Genomic DNA, 25,661 nt, shown 5'->3' with positions numbered 1-25,661 from the left:
GGAACTTGGTTCTAATATATGAGTGAATGAATATTAATGTCAATTTTTAAATATCATAATATAAGTAAATGAACTACATATAATAATGTGTAATAGTGTTTCAGTTTGCTGAAGCTGCTGAAATGTCAAGTATCAGAAATGGATTGGCTTTTGTAAAGAGGATTTATTAGGTTATAAATTTGTAGTTTTAAATGAAAATGTCTGAATTTAAGGCATCAACAAGATGATACCTGGACTCTGAAGAAGAGGCTGCTGGCATCTGAAACACTTTTGTCAGCCATGCACATGGCTGGCATCTCCTGGTCCTTCGTTCCGGGTTGTGTTGCTTTCTCCCTTTCTCTAAGCGTCTGTGTGTGTGCTTTCTCCAAAATGTTTGCCTCTTAATAGACTCCAGTAAGCTGATTAAGACCCACCTTGAATGGGCAGGGTCACAGCTACATGGAAACAGCCTAATGAGAAGGTCCTACCTGCAATAGGTCTATACCCATGAGATTGGATTAGAAGAACATGGCTTTTCTGGGGTGCATAACAGTTTCAAACCAGCACACATAGCATTTTTAAATATGCCATTTTTAAAAATTAGGTTCATACTTAAGACATTTACATAAGTTCTATTTTCCAAATAGATATGTTTCTGATCAGATGTGTGTAACAACATTTTTTATGACAAAAGTAGTAGTTTACTGAAGAAATTTTTAATTCAGAAAATCACAAAAAAAGGTCTCTAAAAATTCCCCACAACCCTCATTTTGAGAGAAGTAATGCTAATGTTTTATGATTTATCCCTTGTGTAAACATTTAACTTTTTTATCTGAACATACTGGTCTATAATGTGCTTTACCCCATTTATTATAAGTATTTTTTTATTAGAGAAGTTGTAAGTTTACAGAAAAATCATGCAGAAAATACAGTTTCCACTTAACCCCCTACCCCCTATTATGAACAACTTTCATTAACATAGTATCTTTATTACAGTTGATGGAAGAATATTATTATAATGGTACTACTAGCTATAGTCCATGGTGTGCATTAGAGTTCACTGGATTGTGATGTCCTATGTTTTGTTTTTATTCTTTTAACAATACATACAAGCCACAAATTTCCTCATTTAAGCACATTCGAATAAATAGTACAGTGCTTTTAATTGCATCCACAGTCTTGTGCTACAACCACCATCTATTACCAAACCTTTTCTATCACCTCAAATAGAAACTCTGTACTCTTTAAGCACTAATGCCCCCAAATAAATTCTAATATATGAATGAATGAATGTTAAATTAATATTATTTTTAAGCATCATAAGAAATGAACTACATATGATAATTTGTCATAGCATATTTAAATATGCTTTTTTGGAAACAGGTTGTTTAAACATGCTATAATAATTTCATAAGTATTGTGGTAGTTAGGTTCAGGTGTCAGCTTGACCAGGTGATATTGCCCGTTCTGTTTTTGTGGACTTAAATCAACAGTATGTGAAACTCATCTGGCTGATTACATTTGTGATTGGCTAGGGGGAGTACCTTCCACAGTGAGTGAGGTTTAATTTAATTAGCTGGAGACTTAAAAGAGAGAGGTCAGAAGCTCGCTCAGCAGTTCAGCATATCTCATCTCAGCACTCACAGCTCAATCCAGACATTTGAAGATGCAGAAAGGAATTATTCTAGGGAAAGCCTTTGGAACCCAGATGCCAGGAGAGAAGGCCAGCAGACATTGCCGTGTACCTTCCCGTGTGACAGAGAAATTCAGATGAAAGCTAGCTGCCTTTCCTCTGAAGAACTATACATTTTTGACTAAATATATCGCCTTATTAAAAGCCAATCCATCCCTGATGTGTTGCATTCTGGCAGCTTTAGCAAACTAAAACAGATTTTGGTACTGGAGAAGTGGAATGCTGCTGCAGTTTGCAAATAACCAAACATGTCGGAATGGTTTTATAAACGGGTAAGGGGAAGATTTTGGAAGAATCATGAGGAGCTTGATGGAAAAGGCCTAGAGTGCTTTGAAGAGACTGTAGGTATAAATGGAACCACCACTAGTCTGGACAAAAAGGGACAGAAAAGTGACAGATTGGAGTTTGCAGAGAGAGAACCATGGAGGTTAAGGTCTGAAGTCAAGAAATCTTGGGGCAAGAGAGCAGGCCACATATATGTGAAGAGGGTAAGTTTGTCTCAGGAGCAGAGGGGGCGGGCCTTCTGCTTCGTTGCTTGGGAAGAGTTTTGCTACCCCAGGCATTGGAGAGGGTGGAGTGCATAAACCGGTGATTCGGGGAGCTTGGCTGCCACCTCTTTGCTCTGGAGGGGTTGAGTGTGTGCTCTAGAGATGGCAGAGGTCCCATCTTGGAGGGGGTGGAGCCGAGATTGCAACCACTGCAGTGTTTGGAGAGAGCAAAGCCACTGCTTAGGCCCTTGGAATGTGTGGGACTGCTGTTTTCAGAGGCCCTGAGTATAAATAACTCTCAGACTTGGAAATCCAATAGAGTTTGCCCTGAAGGTTTTCGGAACTGTTTGGGCCAGTGAGGCCCCTGTGTTCCTTTTGATTTCTCCCTTTGGTAATGACAACATGTATCCTATAATTGTCCCTCCTTTGTATATTGGCTGGAGATAACTTGTTCTGAGTTTCATAGGTCCAGAGCCAGAAGATAATTTTTACCTTAGAACAGACCATGCCTGTAGCTGACTTTATTGAGACTATTGGTTTTAACTTTGTGTTGTATTTGTATTGTTGCTGAAATGATTTAAGACTTTGTGATTTTTATGATGAAGCGAATGTATTTTGTATATGGAAAGACTTACTGCATTGTATGTGGGACCTATGATAGTTGCCAAGTTGACAAGGGGTGGACATGTGGTAGTTAGGTTCAGGTATCAACTTGGCCAGGTGCTGGTGCCCCATTGTTCTGTTTCTGTGGAGTTAAATAATCAGTATGTGAAATTCATCTAATGGCTGATTACATTTGTGGTAGGTTAAGGGGAATAAATGCTTTTCACAATGAGTGAGGTTTAATTAGATGGAGGCTTACAAGAGGTCAGTATCTTGTCTCAGCACTCGCAGCTCAGCCCAGATGTTTGGAGGCGCAGAAAGTAATTGCGCAGGGGAAAGCTGTTGGAACCCAGAAGCCAGGAGATAAGGCCCCAGTCATTGCCATGTGCCTTCCCATGTGACAGAGAAACTCAGATAAATGCTAGCTGCTTTTCCTCTGAAAAACTATAAATTTTGACTAAATAAATCCCCTTATTAAAAGCCAATCCATCTTTTGTGTGTTGCATTCTGGCAGCTTTAGCAAACTAAAACAAGTATGTTGTTCTTGGTACATTGATATTTCCACTGAAACAAATGGTTTTAATATTTGCTAGTCACTTTGACATTTTTTAATAAGGTGCGGTCTGTTGTGTTTATGTCCCTGCAAAAATGAAGTGTTTACTTTCAATTTCTTTTATGTTAGCTCTGTGAAGATTGTCCGTCATGTCCTCGCATTTTGGGACTCACTGCTTCCATTTTAAATGGAAAATGTGATCCAGAGGAATTGGAAGAGAAAATTCAGAAACTGGAGAAAATTCTTAAGAGTAATGCTGAAACTGCAACTGACTTGGTGGTCTTAGACAGGTATGTGCTCCCTGATTGTGTGGGCTCTAATGAAGCCAGTTATAACTATATTTAAGCCTTTGATATCTTTCATAGTGTCTTGCCAATAGTACCTGTTTCAGTGCATAAAAGTTTGTTAAAGGGAATGAGTTGGACTAAGAATTCTTTACAAGAACAGTTTCTTAGGTGTACAAAAATCGAACCTTCTTTACTCAGAGTAGCACATGGAGGTGTTTCTACTTGAAATGATTATATTGAATAAGTGGCAGCTTCTTGTTTGCTGATGTTGACAAGGACTGGGAACTTTGACAGCAAATTTGCATGCTTTTCTGTCGGTATGTGCTTTACTCTGATGTGAACATCCTCTGTGATTCTTTACAAGAACATTAATTTATTCAGAGAATCCAGTATTTTATAATGTATTTTTAAATAATTGGAAATACCCTGTTGTATTGAAAAATGGGTTGTGGATTTCTGAGACATATGCTTTTTATGTTTTTCTAGGTTTGCCTCCTTTTGAGGAATTTGCTATTTTGAAGTTCATTAAAATATATTACATTCCCCAACCTCCAGATGGGTCCTTGGACCAGATAAGACCTGAAACCTAGATTGCCCCGTCTCTCCAGAATAGCAGATAGTTCCATCATCGTACCCCATATTAGGACAGATCTTTTCAACATGAAAAAGTTAGAATGGCCATAGCCCAAATACTCCTAAAGAGAGGAATAGAAAGATCAAAGGTGATGGTAGAATTATAGAAGAGAAGATAGGATTTAACAAATGAATATGATTGCTGAATCATTAAATTGGTATTGCTTTTAGTCTCCAGTATTTTAGAGCATCTAGAAGTAAAACCTAAAATTGTGGAATCGTAACCCATGTCAGACTCTGAAAAATGTTCTATAACTAATTGTGCTGTGCTTTGAAATTTGCTGCTTTTTTGTATATATGTTATTTTTCACAAAAAAGAAAGGGAAAAAGTCGATTGTGGTGATAAAATATTTAAGCCTTCTAGCTGCCTCCATTATGGAGCAGCTAGAAGGAAACATCTGAGAAGACCGTTTGGTAGCCCATCACAAACTCTGGGATCTGTCCTGCAACTACTTGTTGAAGAGTGCTTTGAAACCTATTGCTTTTTTATTTCTTTGCTTTGTATATATGTTGTTTTATACAATAAAAAAGTTTAAAAAACATATGTTACATTCCCTCATTCACACATCCACCCTTCCCATGAAACCTTAAAGTTAATTTAAAAGAGCTTGTATAAATTGATAAGAAACAGTATTTTAAATAAGTGTAACTACATTTAATTTGTCAGAATATCCTTATAGTCTTATTAGATACAATCTTAAATTAGGCTAGAGGTTACGAAGTAATGATCCATAACAGCTAGAATAAATAGAGAAAACTGATTTCTCAGAGTAGGCTTGAATACTGGCTTCACCAGTTGTAAGTAAGCTCTGTTGCTTGTATGCCAGTCACTGACCTGAACCTGTAAAATGGGTCTGACAGTGTTTCCATGGAATTTTTTGATCCATGGCATTGACATATGAAAACATCTTGCAAAATGCTTGACATTAAACAGAAGTTTGGTAGAAGTTACCCTTGTAGAGAGAGAATAAAAGGCAGTGTTTCTGATTCATTGGATGTATGTATCTAAATGCCATGTGGAGTGTAGATATTGTAACTGTGAGAACATAGCTGTTTCTCACTTCCCTAAGCCCAATTTCTCTATGATGATGAAATAAAAGTCTATTCTTTTGTTTTTATTTGACCTGAATTAGGTTGCTAGTCCTGCACAATTTGAAGTTTTCAGAAGAGGTAGTATTTAAGTATAATTGGTAAGTCTGTTAGATTTGGTATTTACATAGTTCTCTAAATGTAACTGTTCTGAATTAGTCCTTTTAAATGCACTTTGCCTCATTAGCCTCCTGTTTCACAAACTTATTTGCTTTCCAGATTTGAAAGACATTAGTTAGAACTTGAGTAATTAATGTTAGATAAAAATTTAATTATCTCACACTTTTAATCAAATAATATAAAATAATTGCAGGGCACAAGAAGTCTTAATTTGCTTGCAAGTATCACAGAGGTTTCTTAAGGCTCAGATTATCCTTGGCTTCCTCTCTGTGCTGGGTTACTACTTTGTCACAGCTAGACTAGGACAGATCAGGGAGGTCCTTTTGTTACAACACAGTCTCCTGCTTGCTGTTGCAGCCTGTAGTGTCTGATATATTGACTTCCTGCTACCACTGTTCTCATTTATTATTTGTAGGGCACAGATGGGAAGCTGAAAAACTTGAGTTTTGAGACTTCATGAAAGAGAGGGTGGGGGAATGCCCCCTTCTTTTTTTTTCTGATAATAAGTCTTATTTGGCAAATAAAGGTATAAAACAGAAGTAGTAAAATTTCCCATAATCAATCTCTCTATATAGAGATAAGCAATTTTAACATTTTAATGTATATCTTAAAAATTATATGTATATATGCATTCTGTAACAGTATGTATATATAATTCTCTACAAAATTATAGTTCTTTAAGTTTAGCTTTGTATTTCACTTAACATTGTGAGCGTTTTCCAGTGTGAATTCCACAAGTGAAAAAGGTTTATAGCTAAGTCTTATTTTGTTGTATAAATGTAACATAATTAAACAATTATTACTGTTGTTAATATTATTGAACGAAAGTGTCCAGGTTTGGGCTGTTAGATGGACATTCTTATACCTAAAATTTTGTCCAGATTTCTGATAACTACCTAGGAATGTTTCCTAGAAGAATTATATGAGACAAAGGATATATTTTTTTATGGTCCTTGGTAGGTATTGTCAAATTTGTTGTCACAAAGCGTGTACCAGGTTTAAGTATTACTTTCAAAACATATCTAATTTGGTGGAAAAATTATTACGTTTCCATTTCTTTTATTGCTATTAAAAATAAACAGCAAGAAAGTTTATGTAAAATATCCATTCACATACTGTGCTTGTTTTTGCACAGGGTTTCAGCATTTTTTGTTAGTTTGCACAAGTTCATTATTTATTGGGGATCTCAACTTTGCTATGGTTTTTTAAAAAAAAATTTTTTTTAACTCTTTTTAATTGTATAATATAACATATATACAAAGCAAAGAAAGAAAAATGCAATAGTTTTCAAAGCACTCTTAAACAAGTAGTTACAGGACAGGTCCCAGAGTTTGTCATGGGCTACAATACCATCATTTCAGATTTTTCCTTCTAGCTGCTCCAGTACATAGGAGGCTAGAAGGAATAAATATTTTTTTATCATCACAATTGACTTTTTTCATTTTTGTGAAAAATGTATAGACAAAACAATAAATATCAAAACGCAGCACAACAATTAGTTACAGAACAGATTTCAGAGTTTGGTATGGGTTACAATTCCACAATTTTACGTTTCTACTTCTAGCTACTCTAAGAAACTGGATACTAAAAGAAATATCAATTTAATGATTCGGCAGTCGTATTTGTTTTTTAAACCCTACCTTTGATCTTTCTATACCACTCTTTAGGGGTATTTGGGCAATGGCCATTCTAACATTTTCATACTGTTAGGGGCTATCAGTAATGTGGGGTAGGGAGATGAGAGTGGCTGATGCTCTGGAGAGGCTGGGCCCTCTCAGTTTCAGGACTTATCTGGTCCAGGGACCCATCTGGAGATGTAGGTTTCTGGAAAGTTACCCTTGTGCGTGGAACGTCTTTGTGGAATGTTATATAATGCCCTAGGTGCTGTGCTTATTTTAAATACCAGTGTGTTTGCTTTAAATTGAGCTAGGTGTTTGTTTTTCATGCGTATTCTTCTGGACTTTCATTTTAGTGTTTATTAAGGAGGTTTCTGAATTCTTACCATTATTAATTCAATGATATGGTATCACAGCATGTATTAGAGACACAGGATTTAAGTATGAATTCTGATTTGGGTAAAGAAAAGTGAAAACTGTAATAACTTAAGTATGTCTTTACTGCATTTCTTTTCCTTAATTAAAATCATTGAATGTGCTACAAGAATATTTTGTGCTATTCTAGTTATCATATTTTATGAATAAGTCATTAAAAATCCAAAGAATGATAACAGAAATAATTGAAAACTGAAAGGTTTTTATAGGAATAAATAAAAAAATACACTAAAAATTTAAAATTTGCAAATGCTAGAAATCTTAAATGTGTGTCAATTTAGTTTTGTATTTCACTTTTTCACTCAACAGCAGAATGATAAAACTACCCCTATCACCTAGCCTGCATCCCTGCTTCTGCTTCTGAGAAGTAATCATTATTAAGTATTTCGAACATCATTTTCCTCATTCTGGCTGATGCCTAAGAGATGGAAGTCTAAACTTTAAAAAAAAAAAAAATCTGGGATAATAAATCTATTCACAGAATTCTTTGAGTGTCAGCCTTAGGTCCTCAAGACCTGCCACAGGCAAACCTTGTATGGAAAATAGCGAGTCTCACTTCAAAGGCATGTTGTAAGCTTCCTGTTACCCCAAGTAGGCATACAAACCGAAATATGAAGTTTCTTCTTTGGTTTAGATGTGTAATGGATCAGAATGTAACATACCTGTTTCGCAAGGCATTGTGATTTAACTGAAGGATCCCTAAGAGGAAGGCAATCCTGAGTTTTGACTTGGTTAAAGTCATTTATTTATTTATTCTCTTTGTGCCTACGTTTCCTTCATAAGCCTCCATGTGTGAGGATTAGAGTACAAGTTCTCAGCACAATGTTTGAAATGTAGTAGGTTCTCAATTTGTTTTCTCTCCTTTCCACCCTTCTCCCTTTTCCTTTTGAAAATGTACTTTAAATAATATTTTATTGGTTTACAAAAAAATTGTGTATATTTACTGTGGAGAAATTCAGTAGTATAGAAAAGTAATAACTGAAAGAGTAACCTAAAATCCCACCCCACTGCTAACATTTTGGCATATTTTCTTTAATATATATTCTCTTTTTCTTATGTTTTAGAAATAATTCAAAAAAGTTGTGTTTTCACCATTGCTAGGTGTTAATATCTTTTTTTTTTCTGATTTTAAAGATACGCTTCTCAACCGTGTGAGATTGTGGTAGATTGTGGACCATTTACTGACAGAAGTGGGCTTTATGAGAGACTGCTGATGGAATTAGAAGAAGCACTTAATTTTATCAATGACTGTAACATATCTGTACATTCTAAAGAAAGAGATTCTACTTTAATTTCTAAACAGGTAAGCATACAAAAAGTAAGTATTTATAAGTATAATACAGGCCTTCTGTTTACTTTTAATATTGACATGAAAGCTTGCTTCTAATGAGGCTCTTTTCTATACATTTTAGTTTAGTTGTATCTTCCTTTTTCTCCTCCTCCCCGTCCTCTTTTGGTCAAGAAAGTTAGTTTCTGCCCAAACCCTTGAACTAAATAGATTATTCTGCTCGTTGGTGTTATGTGCAGCTGAGTAAGAGCCTGTTGTCCCTGGGCAGTACAGCTTTCATAAGAGATCCCTTAGGACAGTGGTTCTTACAGTGTGGGCCCCAGACCAGCAGTATCAGTAGCTTCCAACAGAAATGCAGAGTATGGGCCCTAGTGGAGACCTGCTGAATCAGAAGTCAGAAGCTCTGGGGGTGGGATACTGCAGTCTGGGTTTTGATGAGCCCTCCAAATGATGCTGATGCATTAAAGCTTGAGAATCACTGCCCTAGGACTTTGCACCCATTTTTGAGTGCTAATGTCATACTGTAAAAATGGGTCTTAATTTCTCTCCTGCTGATTTTTTTTCTGGAGCACCAGTGTTTAGGCTTTCTCAGCCTTTGAAATCTCATTATGTCTCTGTTCAACCAAGTATGTCTTTTACTTGACTGCAGAACTGGCCATTCTTCGGTCATTGCCTGGTTATGGCTTTACATTCTTCTTTGAACTTGGGTTTTAAGGTATGGAACTCTGGGTGATCCCCAAGATCAGAATCGGGATGTAGCTGAGATCTCAAAGTCAAGGAGCTTTGATCTATTATTTCCATTGAAATAATGGAGCACAGTTGTACTGTTGATTTAGAACTGTCAAGCCATTGCAGTCAGAAGTGCTGGATGTAGACTGGCCAAAAAAAATCATCCACAGTGCCTAGTCGTTCTCTTTTAATATTCATTATAATGTAATATATTTAAAAGACCGGAGGAGGTTATCTGTAGAAAATGTTCAAGAAAAATTGTTTTGTTATTCTTTAATACTTTAAATTAAGTTGCTCTGTTACATAATTTTTTGCATAATTTGCCTGGAAATAAATGACTCAGTTGTAGTTCTAAATAATTAAAAATTGAAAATCTAAAATTGTTTTATTACCATGTATGATTGCATTTTAAAATGTCTGTTATTTGATTTTCTTCCCCAGGGCTGGAATTGGGGGTGGGGGTGGGCAGGCTGATGATTCAGGCTTATATATATAAGCCCCTTCCCCCAATTTTAGGGAATTACCTCAGTGTTGATATTGGCGAGACAGATTTATTTTGAAGGGGCAGTTTGAGGACAACTTAAATCCAAGTTAAGCCTGATATGAAAATGCTACATGATTGTTGCTTAGCATTTGGCTTTTTTCTTTTTTTCTTTTTTTTTTTTTTTTTTGGTAGATACTATCAGACTGTCGTGCGGTATTGGTAGTTCTGGGACCGTGGTGTGCAGATAAGGTAGCTGGAATGATGGTAAGAGAACTACAGAAATATATCAAGCATGAACAAGAGGAACTGCACAGGAAATTTTTATTGTTTACAGACACTTTCCTAAGGAAAATACATGCACTATGTGAAGAGCACTTCTCACCTGCCTCACTTGACCTGAAATTTGTAACTCCGAAAGTAATAAAACTGCTTGAAATCTTACGCAAATATAAACCATATGAGCGACAGCAGTTTGAAAGCGTTGAGTGGTATAATAATAGGAATCAGGATAATTATGTGTCTTGGAGTGATTCTGAGGATGATGATGAAGATGAAGAAATTGAAGAAAAAGAGAAGCCAGAGACAAATTTTCCTTCTCCATTTACCAATATTTTATGTGGAATTATTTTTGTGGAAAGAAGATATACAGCAGTTGTCTTAAACAGGTAAATCTCTGACATTAACATTAGTTTTCATGCTAGAACAAAGCAGCTTTTTGTTTTGTTAAGTAATAAGCTATGTTAGCTTTAAGAGCTAGCATAAGGGTTATATAAGTGTCCTATACTTGGTATCATCATAAATTGATAAGTAATGCTACACTGGAATTCAGAGATATAGATGTATAATAGCACTCCCTCACAGGCTAAGTTTGACTTGACTGAGATTTTTTTCTTTAAAGGATGCTAATCCATCCTAGTACATCTAAAATAGAGAGTAAGTATAGAAAAATTAACATTAAAGTATAGAAAAATTTATGTTAGAGCATTCCTTGTTTTGTATTCAAGTTAAATTCAGTTCAGGTATTTAGTAATGTTTTGCTACATATCGGGAGTTTTGTTAAGCATTTCACAGCAATCTTTATGTGGTAAAGTTTTAGGATAAATTTTATTTGGGTATTATGGCTAATTCTTCTATGTTAATTTTTATTTCTTAGAAAATATGTTCAAGTTTGCAAGTCTACAGTGGAAAAAGTTTAGAACAACAACTGGGTTTATAGTTTGGATTGGTTCATAGAGTACATGTTAAATTATTCTGAATGAAAAGAGAATAAGAATTGCTAGGGAAGAATTCTGAAAATATTAATAAAACTGATGATGAATCCAAATTTTAGATTGTGAATTCCAGACTCCTACCCCTTCATTAATAAAAGTTCATTTTTCCTGCATTTAGTCCCAGCCAAGGAGCTCTACTTCAAAGTTGTATCAAATGGTCCCTCCATTTGGCCCTTTGGGTTGGCACATAGATGCTCTGTTATTGTCTGACAAAAGATCCTTATTTTGTATTTAGCACAGTCTAATTATCTCTGAGATCCAATAATGGGCCAAAGTTGATCTCTAAGAGCTTTTTATGCAGGTAATGATCTCTGAGGAAAAATTAAGCTTTGTGTCTTGAGGTAATCTGGGATTTTTTTTTTTTTTCTTAACTGCTGCTGAATATTTATGGTTTTAAAAAGTTTTTTGAATAATGAGAAATTGGACTCTTGGGTCTGGAAGTTTTTATTCTGGTAATTTTCATAGTCATTAGGCCCAATCCTTCTTATGAATATAAAATAAAATAAGATAGTAAAGTACATTTAAATCAAAAGTTTGAGATTGGAAGGGATCTCACTGACTAATCCAACCCACTTCTTTTTACAAAAAAAGAGGAAGGGCCTCAGGAGAAGAAGTGATTTGATCTGGGTTAAATTGTTAGTCAGCTACAGAGACAATTTTAGAATCCTGATATCCCAGCTCCTGATTTGTAGTTCTTTCTTCAGTCATAAGACCCCTGGGCACCGCAGAACACTAAAAAAACAGTGCTTTACAGTGGGAAGGGTGCCAGGAGACAGTCCTTCCATGACTGTCAAGAGATTATTTGTCCTTTTAGAATAAAGGCAAGGCATTACAGGGGTCAAAAAGTTTAACAATGACAGAGTTCTTGGCCTAGTTTTAAGAGATCCCCCTTGTCACAATATAAGATGATATAAGGATTGGGTAAGTTTTCTGGGGCTTGGAGAGAAGAAATGGGATTTAATTTTCTTTCTTTCTTCTGTTCTTTGCATGTATTTCTATGTACAGATGTGTTAAATTGCATTGCAGGAATGTTAGCCTGGAAAGGTTTATCCAAAATCAATCAGGTACTTCCTATTCACTTTGAGAATCAGACTGTGATCAACTGTTATAAAATGTTGCTAGAATTTAGTGTTATATGATGAATCAAGAGTGGTCTGAGGGCTTACTTTATAGGCAGCTAATTAAACATACAATACAGGTCTTGTTCCAGTAAGTTTGTAATAAGCTTAGCAAAACTTCCTGAAGTCCAGATTCTTTCCTTCCATGAGTTTAAATGGGAGAAACAATTTCATGGGAGTATAAGTTTTTGCAGCGTTATGGTTTTTATGCAATTTTTTACTTTCCTAAATAAAATATGTCATGACCACTTTTATATACAAGTGTAGGTAGAGTTGTATGTTTGCAGTTTCACTTTTACCTTGTATTTATATAGGGTTTTATGGTTTATAAGTTAACTTTATATATTTTCTTCTAATTTTAACAGCATTCTGTGGGAGAGGGAGGTCATTGTTCTTATCACATTGGAGATGAGAAAATCGGAATTTATCCCCTCCCCAAATCATAGAGATATCAAGTGGTAGACAATGGCCTCCTGTCTCCAAGTCTAGTGTTTTTTATACCATATAATCTACTAGTATTGTTTGGTATTAGCCTTGGACAGACTTGGGCTCACATCCTGTCTCTTCCTGCTTTTTTTCCTAATAAACGTTTCACTTTAGAATAATTTTAGATTTATAGAAAAATTGCAGATATGGTACAGAGTTCCAGTATATCCCTTACCTTTTTTCCTTATCGTTAATATCTTATGTTACTATGGGACATTTGTCAAAGCTAGAAAACCAACATTGGTTTATTACTATTAACTCCGGACTTTATTTGGATTTCACTAATTTTTCTAATAATGCTCTCTTTCCAATCCATGGTACTATATTGCATTTAGTTGTCATGTTTTCAAGTGTCCTCTCATCTGTTATAGTTTCTCATTCTTTCCTTGTGTTTGGTGGACTTGACAGTCTTGAGGAGTGCTTGCCAGATATTTTGTAGAATGCCTCTGAGTTTGGGTTTATCTGATGTTTTCCTCAGGTTTAGATGGGGTTTAGAGGATTTTGGGAAGAATGCCACAGAAGTGAAAAGCCCTTGTCATCATCTTATGCATGGTATCGACATGCACACTACTGGTTCATTTAAAACGTCATTGCTTGGCCACAGTAGTGGTTGCCAGGTCTCTCCACTGTCAAATGACTGCTTTTCCCTTTTATTTTTGGATGCAGGTCACTAAATCTAGGCCATCTGGGGTGTGGGGGGCATGGGAGGAGGGAGGAGGATCTACACATATTTGGAATTTTTCTGTAAAGGAGACCTTCTCCCCCTACCCCCATTTATCTATTTATATTTATTGGATTATGTATTTATATCATGATGAACTCATGCTTATCGTATGCAGGTTAAATTCAATAATATGTTACCTATTTTGTTGCTCACATTTTTCTAGCCTTGGCCACTGGGAGCTTTGAGGCTGGCTCCTGTGTCTTTTAACGTCCCATCCTTCCTTACTTTTGGTATAAGATACTCCAGCTGTATTTTCCTACTTCAACCCTAGAATCAGACACCCTGGTTCCTTTTATTTCTAGCTCCTTTTTAGGTGTGTATTTTCTAAAAGTTATTTTTAAGCCTCAGTCTCTTCATCTGTTAGCATAAATAAATAAAATAATTCCTTCCCTTATTGGGTAGTTTGTTAATAAGGGTCAAATGAGACAATGTATGTAAAAATGACTGATCACCTGGGACAGAATAGGTGCTAATTCCTTTTGGGGAATACTGATACTGTGATTTTTTTTTTTATTTGTAAGATCAGAGAATTACATTGTATTTTCTCACATTGATAAGAAAATATGCATTTGATTTTCTTACATTGCTAAGAAAATATAAGGTGTAAGGGATACTATTAAAGGTACTGTTGATAACATCCTTCAAGTATCTGGTCGAGATTTCAGATGATGTGTTTGTGTCTTTGCGGTTTTTCCCCCTTATGGTTGTCTGTAAATCAGCATGTTTATCATATCACAATTCTCAGTAGTACATTTATTGCTTTTCTGACATGACCGTTCATACTTGGTTATGCTGTTTCCAGTCTGAGGGGGGCAGTGTCCGTAGGCACACAAGCATCAGAGCAGCGCCCTTGGGATCATGACCTGCTTGCTGGCCAGTGCCAACTCACAGACACTTCCCATTAACTCTGCCAGGAGTTTAGTACCAAGATTGGAAGGGGCCTTTAGAAATGTTTGTAACCACTTGACATTTTTATGTCTGAGGAATATAATAAAAATTGTCACTTGAATTTTAATGCTCTTTAAATTTCATTTTGTCAGTAATTCGTCTTTATGGAATTTTACAAAAATATGGTCTCCAGTGGATAGGAAATAACACACGTGCGCATACACACACACACAAAAACCTGGTTCTAAGCTCTGTGCACTAGAAAATAGCATAGTGTGCCAGTTTCCTTCTGGAACAGCTTACCCGGTGTAATTAAAAAAAAAAAAGACTTTTTCTTGCTAGTTCTATGATACCATGAGATCATTAAGCAGTTTATGGTATTCACTTGTGAGCTCTCTGAGGACGGCAGATACTTGTTTTGTTTCCTTTGAGACCTGTTGCTTTGTTGCAGGCACATGGTTAGCCTCCCCTTACATTCATCCAATAGAGGAATATATATTTTTTTCTCTCTAGGCTTTATCAGCATATATGCACGTGTGTGTGGCTTTTAATTATTTCTTACAGGAAATTTTGGTTATTGTATGTTCTTCTGTTCTCTGTAGTATTGACATAGATTTCATTAAGGGAAAAAATACATTTACTCTTATTACTTCCATATCTCAGCTTATTGAAGTCTGCCAGAGTAAAGTAGAACACATTCTTCACTTAATTAGGATTAACTGGAAATGCATGTTTTTTTTAACTTCCTTTTATATTCAGATTAATGCTTACATATGCTGAAATTTGGATGTGTATATCATTCTTCAGATAATTTCATATTTTAGATTTTTGATCATGCTATTTGTTTGCATGTAACAACTGCCCTCTGTTTTAGACAATGTGTATTTGTTTTAATAATTAAACCTTACAGCTATTAAAGAAGTTTGTTTCAGTATATTTTAAGTACTTGACCTGTAGAACAGACTCTGAAAATTAACCTAGGCATGCAGGTGTTTTTACTGATTGGAAGACAGAAGGATACTCTAGATAACCACTCAAGGTTTCTTCCAGCTCTTTGATATTAGTCTGTTTCATGTATTGGGGCATGGGGGGTGGGGGCACTGGTAGTTTGACTTAACAAAATGCAATTTTCTGTTAGGAATTTATACTATGTTGTATGACTTCAGAAGACCCATATGGGTTCACTTATGTCAGGTGTGGAACCATTTATCCTCTGTGCTGAGTTTTTGAATGTGGATATTTCCAAAATAGCTGTAATGGCAACACTAACTGTTAACCTTCTGTACCCGTGTAAGGTGATCCCATCCTGTAACTATTTTCCATTTCTTCACTAGAAGGCCAGCTTTAGGTTATTAGCACTCTGGGTTAATACGGAGGAGTAGGCAGGAGAGGGACAAAAGGGTCTCTGCTCTTTAAGTGATGGGATGGGGGCAGATTTTTTTTGGCACTGTTGTGCTCAAGTTAGTATTCTCTTATGCAGAGCTTTGGTGAGCATTCAGCATCCTGGAGACAGAAAAATACTGGGAACTGAGATACTTTTCAATAGATGGAGGCATTTCACTTTCAAGAACTGTACTTGTAGTGTTACAGGGTATTGGGGTAAGACGAAAATAAATAAGTCATGCTCCCATGCTCCTTTTCATTACACAGCTGGAAATTATTTTATTTCGCATAGAGTGGGAATAAGGTTTCCTTTGTAGAATTTTTTCCTTTTGGTGTCAAGAGTGTTTGGTACTTGTTCTGTTTAAGTGTGGCCGTAGAGAGAAGGTCACAGCTACTGCTTCTTCAAGGTGTGCATTTGTTTAGAGAAGTGCATTGAGCTACACATAGCTTTTGTTGTTATAAAGTCCTGTTCTGAAGCCTTGGTATATAAAGTTAACATGTTTCTCTCTGCCTAGCTCTTTTCCCCTTTGAACCATATCTTTAAGTCATCGTCACAATCAGAAAGCTTGAGATAATGTGACCATTTCCCTTGGTGTTGTGAATCAATCCTGTATTTGGTATTAGAAATACTTGGTTCACAGATCTGCAGGGTGAAGAGTGGTTGTGAGGTCTGTTTAAGTTGGTTGAAACAAAAAATACCAAGACTATTTGGCTAGGAATATTGGCAAAAAATACATTTCTTTTTTTTTTTTTAAGTTAAACTAAAGTTTAACTTTTGTTTCCTCAAAAATGTTTAACTTCCAAATGTGTATAATTTTCTTAGATTGATAAAGGAAGCTGGCAAACAGGATCCAGAGTTGGCTTATATCAGCAGCAATTTTATAACTGGACATGGCATTGGAAAGAATCAGCCTCGTAACAAACAGATGGAAGCAGAATTCAGAAAACAGGAAGAGGTAACTTAAGTTAAAATAATTATACAATAACAATTTTCAGAACATATACAAAGTCTTCCATAGGAACTCCCTTTCTTCATAGCTCTCTAAGCATTAACTTGTTCCTGTATAGAACAGCTGGCTCTTAAGAAGTAGCTGTATGGTGAGTCATGTGCTCAGAATTAGAAGAGCTGTCTGGTAAATCAATTTTGTGTCTTGTCATCAAGCATTTCATTTCCTTTATTGGATTGTTGGCACAGAATTCCATTCTATTGAAGACTAAAGCATATAAACTCCTGTTCAGACTAGGAAGTAACAAACTGAAATCTTTTAATCAAAAGTGTTTTCTTTGAAAAGTCAAAACGTGTATTGCTCTAAGATCCCTATAGGTTGGGGGAAGGATTAGAGGAGAAGGAGGAGGACGTATGACAGAGAAAATGGGACTTATTGAACAAATATGGCTGCTGAGTCAGTATATTAATATTCTGTCAGCCTCCAGTGTTTTGGAGCAGCCAAAGGAAAAATCTGAGATGATGGAATGGTAGCCCATGGCAAACACTGGGATCTGTTCTGTAACTGTTTGCTGAAGTGTACTCTGGAAATTATTGCTTTTTTCTTTCTTTGCTTTGTATATATATTAAACAATAAAAAATGTTTATATATTTTAAAGAAAGTGTTTTGTTTGAATTTTATTCTGTCTTACCTTGGTTAAATACTTTAAAAAATAATAATCTATATATTTTAGCTTAAGTTTTTTCATGCTTTTTAAGATCTTAATAGGGAGAACAGCAGAGTAAAGATGCTAAAACCTAAGGCAGTATTCTGGCTTGCAAATCAGCATAACCCGTCTATTTAAAGTTTGTTTTTAACCTTAAAATTAATAATTGAATAATTATGAATAATTCACGTTGGAATACTTTTTCTGAATCATAGCTTTTATTTTTTTATTTTTTGCATGGGCAGGCACTGGGAATCAAACCTGGGTCTCCGGCATAGCAGGCGAGAACTCTACCACTTAGCCACTGTGGCCCGCCCATCATAGCTTTTTAATAATATTCTACATTCTACGTTCTGTAGTATCCAAATGCTAGAGTCTGATAAATCTGACATTTAAAAAATCAACTTAGTTCATTATTTAACTTACCCTAGATTGAGAAATGATGTATATTTTAAACTTAGTGTGAGAAAAACTTTTTCTTTTTCACTAGAGTTCTAACTCCTGAAACTGAACGTTTTCTGAGATGCCAGATAATAAGTAATGCTTAGCTTGTAATTTTTAATTCCACGTGGTTTAAGGATTTTAGTGAAAGATTTTTGACTACCATGGAGAGATGTTGAGTTGACAAAAAGTAGCACATATGTAAGGTGTCATTATGAAGTATCAGAATGTCAGGAGGAATCCAGAAGTGGATTCATTTGGTCATTTTTTTTTTTTAACTAGGTTCACTGTGGTCATTAAAGTCATGCCTTTCGACTTGAAGGCTTTCCATGATTTGTAACTGGGTACTTCTGTACAGTAGAGAGGCCCTTTGATTTTTAAGTTACATTCGGTTGAAAACTACCATCATTAAATCAAAGTTTGCCCATGTGTCCATGCATGCCAAGTTTTCTGTGATATACTCTTCTTCTGTAGCCTAGCCTTAAAACGTTTAGCATGTCCAGAGTATGTATCAGAGATGACCGTTGTCACTTACTTTTACTGTATTGCTGTCTTTGGAAATTATTCAGTGTGTTACTCTGAATTCTATAATGCTAATGACTGTGAAGAAACTTAGATCTGTTTCTTAGAATTGCTTTTCTTGGTGTATTTTTTTTCAGGTTCTTAGGAAATTTCGAGCACATGAGACCAACCTGCTTATTGCAACAAGTATTGTAGAAGAGGGTGTTGATATTCCAAAATGCAACTTGGTGGTTCGTTTTGATTTGCCCACAGAGTATCGATCGTATGTTCAGTCTAAGGGAAGAGCGAGAGCACCGATCTCTAATTATGTAATGTTAGCAGACACTGACAAAATAAGAAGCTTTGAAGAGGACCTGAAAACTTACAAAGCTATTGAAAAGGTAAGATTCAAAAATAAGTATGACTTCAAGTTATCATTTTTTTATGTGCATAGAAATAGATGAAAACTTTTTTATTTACTGAGAATAGTCTCAACAGGGAAGTGCAATGTGTACATTATAAGGAAGTTGAATTACAATGACCCAGCAGTATTTTTTAAAATGTTTGAAAGTTCACCATAAAATAGCAGTGAAATGGTCGTATGGATTATTGGAAAGATTGCCTGGGAAAGTGTTCTGTTAAATGTGGACAGTGTGGTGGCTGCTGATTGCTTGAGTGGTTGAGTGATTTGAGAATGGAGACATAGTCCTTATACTTATGAAAGACTCCAACAATCACATCTGTATACATAGGTATGTGTGTAAATGTGTGCCCGTATATAGGGATAGTACAGTGTAATTCCAGTACGTGTATGGAATCTCACTGGGAGAAATTTTCTGCAGTAGGAGACTTTGGTATATTGAGGTATGTTGTGGGGAGCTGGATGTTTCCTTTAAAGAAAGCCTTTTTCTATAGGTATAGAGGTGGGTAACTAACCTATGACAATGAAGAATTTGTTCTCATTATAAGTTCTGTTTTTAAAATGTTCAGATCTTGAGAAACAAATGTTCTAAGTCAGTTGATGCTAGTGAGACTGACATTGAGCCTGTGGTGGATGATGATGATGATGTTTTCCCACCGTATGTGCTGAGGCCTGATGATGGTGGTCCAAGAGTCACAATCAACACAGCCATTGGGCACATCAATAGGTATGGCATCAAAGCATTGACATGGAAAACCTATGATATTGCAATAATTAAGTCTAAACCTCTAAGTATGTTGTTACTTATGTTTTTCATGCAGTCACCAATCTTTTTATTTGTGGCATGTGATATTTTGATGAGAAAAAAGTTACTTTTGTTGCCATTCCTTTTTTTTTTTTTTGGTCAGGACCAAAAGCTGTGCTAAATATTTAGTACTCAAGCTGACATTATGAAGGCATGCTTGTTTTGATTAGATTTAATTTTATAATGCTCATTATTTTTCTATGTACTGGAATTTGTTGTCTTGTGGCATAAATGTTGGGTAATATTGTTAGTAATGATGTAAGATTATGACAAATTAATTTGTATATTTGAGTGTGTTCTGTACCAGTCCTGAGCTGGTATAATAACATTTCTAAGAACTAAGAAAAATAGATACATACCTGGATTGTATGTCAGGATTCAGAGGCAAAATAAAGGACTAAATCAAGATTTTACTTTTTATTTTGAAATAATTTCAAACTTAAAGCTGCAAGAGTGCTGCAACGAACTCCCATGTAACATCCACCCAGAGAATTTTGTGAGAACGTTTTTTGCAGCAAAGGGTCCAATCCAGGATCATGGGTTGTACCAACCTGTCATATCTCCCTAGTCCCTTCTAATTTGGAAACATTCTTCAGTCTTTTCCTTGATTTTAATTACCTTCAGACTTTAGAAGATTATATGCCAGTCATTTTGTAAACTGTTCCTCAATTTGGATCTATCTGATATTTTCTCCTGATGAGATCAAGATTACACATTTTTGGCCAGCATGCTACTGAAGTGATGCTGGGTTCTCATTCCATCTGACCCGGTGGTACATGATGTTGCCTTGTCTCCTTATTGGTGGTGCTGATTTTGACCACTTGAATAAGGACTAGTAGCTTTTAATACTGTTAAGTTACTTTTTCTCCCTTTATATTAGTATTTTGTAAGGAGATACTTTGAGACTATATAAAAGTATCACCCATTAGTTTAAGCTTCTTGCCTGAAACGTTAGTTTAAGCTTCTTGCCTGAAACAATTATTACTGTGATGGCTGGTGAATGGTGATTTTCTAATTCCATTATTCTTTCTGCATTTATTAGTGGTCGTTTTATAAAGAAGGACTTTCTCTTCTATTTATTTATTTGTTTATTTTATTTATTTTTAATCTTAGTCTGAACTTATGAATTCTTGCTTTATTCACTGGGTTTTATAGTCTGTTACTATAATTTATTATTTATTTTGATGTTGAAATTTTCCTAGATTTGGCCAGTGTTCTAGATTGCTAGCTGCCAGAATGTGATATACCAGAAACAGAATGGCTTTTATAAAAGGGGAATTTATTAAGTTGCAAGTTTACAGTTCTAAAGTGGGAAAATGTCCAAATTACAGCAAGACTATAGACATATCCAATCTAAGGCATCCAGGGAAAGATATCTTGGTTGAAGAAGGCTGGTGATGTTCAGGGTTTCTGTCTTAACTGAAAAGTGTATGGTGAACATGGCAGTGTCTGCTAGCTTTCTCTCCAGGCTTCTGGTTTCCTAAAGCTCCCCCGGGCGCATTTTCTGCTTCATCTCCAAAGATCTCTGGCTGCATGGGTTCTTGCATTTTCCAAAATGGCTCCTCTTTTAAAGGATTCCAGTAAACTAATCAAGACCCACCTGGAATGGGTGGAGTCACATCTCCCTGTCATCAAAGGTTAATACCCACAGTTGAATGTGTCACTTCTTTGTGGAGAAAATCTAATTGAGTTTCCACCCTACGGTACTAATAGTACTAATAGGGATTAAAAGAAACCACTGCCTCCACAAGATGGATCAGGATTAAAACATGGCTTTTCTAAGGTACATAATCCTTTAAACTGGCACAGCCAGTGAGAACCCCTTCTAGTTAGCTTTGTGGCTTTTTAACATGTACCATTATTCTTTGAATAATGTATTCAAATAATATTGTTTTTTGAATAATGTATTCAATAATATTGTATTGCAAAATAAGGATATATTTTGCAATACAATAAGATGTTGTAGACTTAATTCATACTTTTCCTGCCCCAGCCTTGCAAGTAGCTTTTTCTAGAGGCTCCCTTTCATTTAGTGGAGAGTGAGTAGTGTTTAGAAATTAAGATTTGAGCCCTAAGAGTATTCATTCTCACTGGGTGATGTTGCTACCAAGAGAACATATTGCCATGTTTGTTCCTTAATTTTATATTTGCCAGCAACTATTGGAGCCTGTGTAGGACAGAGCTAGAAAATATGTTTATATATAGAACTATGCAAACATTTACATCTGTATTTATTTCTTAACTGCCTATCTGTTGACACCTCCAGTTTCAGTCACCAGAAGGTTCATTCTAGATTTCTTCTTTCCCGTCTTGATACCTCCCTTCTCCCAACAGTGAGAAACCTGGTTCTGTTCCTTTAAGTAATCACTTATATGCTCAATTTTCTTCTGTATTATGTAACTGATCTCTCTGTTGTATAGGAATGCCACCACACTTGGGTGCCTTGACTTTGCAGGCATCGACTCTTGCAAGGCTACTGTCCACTCTGATACCCTTTTTGCATGGGTCCTGGCCCTGACTGGGTTGCACTCCTGCCCCAGCACCCTCCTTACTCAGACCTGAGCTCCCTGCTACCCTTCTTAGACATCTCGTGCTGCTGCTCAGTGGTCTTCTTACTCTGATGCCCTCCTTGTATCTGTAACTGACCTGTCCTGCCCTCTTCACAGGCTCCAATAGTTGCTGGCAAATACAAAATTATTAAGGGACAAACATGGCAATATGTTCTCTTAGTAGATTTAAAATAGGACTTTCTGTACTGTCCAGTAGACACATGGACACCTGTGGCTATTGAAATTCAGATTATAATTTTAAAATAAATTTTAAAATTTAAAGGAATTAAAATTAAATAAAATAAAAATTCAGATCCTCAGTTGTACCCACTGCATCTCAAGTGCCCAGTAGCCACATATAGCTAGTGGCTACTGTATTGGATAGCATAGAGAACATCTCATAAATAATTCTCTTGGGCTGCACTGTCCACCTCACTGAAAGTTTGAGTCAAAGAAATTCAAACTCCAGATATGAATACCAGTCCAGGAGAGGGAAAGAGGGACATAAGAAAGCAAACTTTAGGTTGTGACTAGCAGTATACATTTTCCCATCTGTTTTCAGTTGTGTATTCAGCATCAGAATTCTTCTTTTTCTTCACAGATACTGTGCTAGATTACCAAGTGATCCGTTTACTCATCTAGCTCCTAAATGTAGAACCCGAGAATTGCCTGATGGTACATTTTATTCAACTCTTTATCTGCCAATTAACTCACCTCTTCGAGCCTCCATTGTTGTAAGTTTAGAGAAAAAAATGATTGTGCCTTTAAAGTATGTCATTGATGGATTTTTTCAGCTTCTCTAAAGCTACAAGTTATAGGTAAAAAGTTGGTTTTAAAATCTACTTGTAAGAGGAGATTTATAAATCTCTCTTGCAGTAAATTACATGTTAAAGTCTTCAATAGACTGTATAAATTAACAGGCTCTTAGAATTGGACTAGATGACCTCTGAAGTTTCTTCCAAGATCTTATCAACATAAACATTTCTGACAGAATGATTCAGCTGCGGGATGGAGAACTCATTAAACAGAAATGAGCTCCGTAGTTCTTTTGTTGATTGAAAAGTCTGCCTGTCTGTAACTGCTGTCCTTGGTCCGAACACCAATTTCCAGATAGTCTGAAAAGGCTTATTTTTATTTATTTTATATATTTATTGCACATGAAAAATTCAACACTACTAGTGCATGTTATAGTTACATCCCAACATAGCTTTGTTTTGTTTTTTGTTTATAAGAATAGCAAAAATAGGATACTTTAAAATATTATTGAAATTCATCAAAATTGTAAGATTTTAGTTAATTTCTTTTAGTTTTTGATGTACAGGATTTTTAAAGATGCATATTTCAAACGTGGAGAGGAGGATTTTTAAAACTTGCTGACATTTTTCAAAATGAAGACTTGTTCTGGTAAATTTAAAAGATATTGGGGCAGAAACTTGGTAGATGTTTTTATGTGCTTGTGATGAAATAGCTATGTACATATACAACGAAAAGGTTTTCTGTTACTTTCAGGGTCCGCCAATGAGCTGTGAACGGTTAGCTGAGAGAGTTGTAGCTCTTATTTGCTGTGAAAAACTGCACAAAATTGGTAAGGATATTTGAAAAATACATCCAAATAAAAATTGTTATAAACATTGTTTTTTTTAAAAAAAGGCATTCCAAGGGCTTAATAGCTCTATAAGAATTTTGTAGAGCTATGAACTTGCTCTCTTGGTGTGCTTTGGTGAGTGAGTGTACATGTAGGGCTTAGGTAACTTGAGGATTCTACCACATTTAGGAGCTCCTTGTTTTCCACAGCTAAACTGCAAATAACTTTAATGTATTTGCTCCCTTTACTGACCTCTTTTGACTGCATAAAGATCTTCTCTTGTCTGTTGACTCATGAATGTTTCTGTTGTAATATACCAGTCCTTTATATTAGTCTATACTGATGTATAAATTTTTTTAATGGAAGAACTTATTTTCTATACCCTTCATAATTTAGAAGTTATGGTTTATGCTCTTTTCATGTTCACATGTTTTTATTTTTGAATCTTAGAAAGGAATTTGTATTCCTGCTCTTATTCTGAATATATGAGTGCCAAAATAAACTTTCTTCAAGAATCACATCTGATTAAGTTCACATTATTCAAACCAACAGGGGTTCTTTAGTTCTCATTACTCTTCCAGTTGTTTCCTAACCTGGTGCTTTTCTGGATTATATGCTGATTAATTAGAGAGGCAAAATCTGGACCTTTTATGTTAAATTCTCTTTTAAATTTCTCAGGTGAACTGGATGACCATTTGATGCCAGTCGGGAAAGAAACTGTTAAATACGAGGAAGAGCTCGATTTACATGATGAAGAAGAAACCAGTGTTCCAGGAAGGCCAGGTTCCACAAAACGAAGACAGTGCTACCCAAAAGCAGTTAGTGTTGATTACAACCGAATAAAAATTAAGCCTTTTCCCACTCTTTTATTTCTAGCTACATCAAATTTGAATTTATCATCTTGGCTTTCCAAGCCATTGTAATTTGGCCCACTCTATGGATCTCAGATCATTTCCTTCGTGTACAATCTCTCTAAGACCAGCCCCTTGGCTTTTGTGTGTATACCCTGTGCCTACTCCCCCTTCAGACGTTGCTTTGTTGGTCCCCTCATAAAGGTTCTTGGACACATCTATCAGATTCTGTCCAGCATGAGTTTATTTCTTTAAAGAGATACTTCTTGTTTCATTTAAAGTAAAAATCTTGTTTTCCATTTGATTTGGGACTAAGACAGAAGAGAATTTGTATGATAAATACGCAAGTGAAAAGATGCACTGTCAAGATGAGGGGCCCACTAGAAATGGTTAAGCACAAAGAAAACTGTCAGGAGTTAGGATCTGGGCTCCTGGGAGGTGAAATGTGTTAGTTCAATGACTCACCTTGCTTGATCTGTGACATCATAACTAGAAGTCAGATTCAGAGCTATTTTAGCTATCACCATATTCCTATATTAATGTTTTCAAGCTTTACCTCATAAGAACACCAAACAAACAAGTTTGCTATGTACTTTCCACTTTAGCCCTTATACTTTTATTTTAGCCTTTTGTTTTTTTATTTTACATGTTCACTGTTTTGCTTTTAAAAAAAAATTTGCATGCAGCTAGGCATTTTCAAATTCAAAATCATGGTTTTTTTGAAGTCATAAATATTACCCTATTTCCTGAAGTGCTTTTGTGTCCCATACCCACTTTCTTACTCTAACATTTACCTCAAAGATCATGAGGCTAGATTCATATTACAGATGTCACAAATGGTAAGCGTTCTGAGAGGCATAGCATTGCTTTACATCTTGTTTAATTAATAGATACAGTCTGTGTTATCTGATATTCTATTAACCATAACCTTCTCTTAGCCAGTATTCTCTGTGCTTTTAAATAACAGAAGCAAGTATTTATATTATTG

General features: G+C 35.6%; 1 protein-coding gene and 1 long non-coding RNA gene across 2 annotated transcripts in view; one reads left to right on the top strand and one right to left on the bottom strand.

Moving 5' to 3' along the window:
• The window catches only part of LOC143652167 (uncharacterized), a 54,152-nt gene that overhangs the window by 5,726 nt on the left and 22,765 nt on the right, over positions 1 to 25,661 (bottom strand). The gene's annotated exons all lie outside the window — the stretch shown is intronic.
• The window catches only part of DICER1 (dicer 1, ribonuclease III), a 48,163-nt gene that overhangs the window by 3,927 nt on the left and 18,575 nt on the right, over positions 1 to 25,661 (top strand). The window contains 9 exon segments of the mRNA XM_077123458.1: positions 3,446 to 3,606; positions 8,631 to 8,799; positions 10,190 to 10,662; positions 16,691 to 16,823; positions 18,621 to 18,863; positions 19,453 to 19,610; positions 22,839 to 22,971; positions 23,747 to 23,822; positions 24,501 to 24,640. Of these exon segments, the coding sequence (XP_076979573.1) occupies positions 3,446 to 3,606; positions 8,631 to 8,799; positions 10,190 to 10,662; positions 16,691 to 16,823; positions 18,621 to 18,863; positions 19,453 to 19,610; positions 22,839 to 22,971; positions 23,747 to 23,822; positions 24,501 to 24,640 (1,686 nt within the window).

The sequence above is a fragment of the Tamandua tetradactyla genome, chromosome 12 (assembly GCF_023851605.1).
Source record: "Tamandua tetradactyla isolate mTamTet1 chromosome 12, mTamTet1.pri, whole genome shotgun sequence".
NCBI classification, from domain to species: domain Eukaryota; kingdom Metazoa; phylum Chordata; class Mammalia; order Pilosa; family Myrmecophagidae; genus Tamandua; species Tamandua tetradactyla.
Note: the sequence above shows the minus strand (reverse complement) of the source record. Positions and strands in the feature narration are given on the sequence as shown.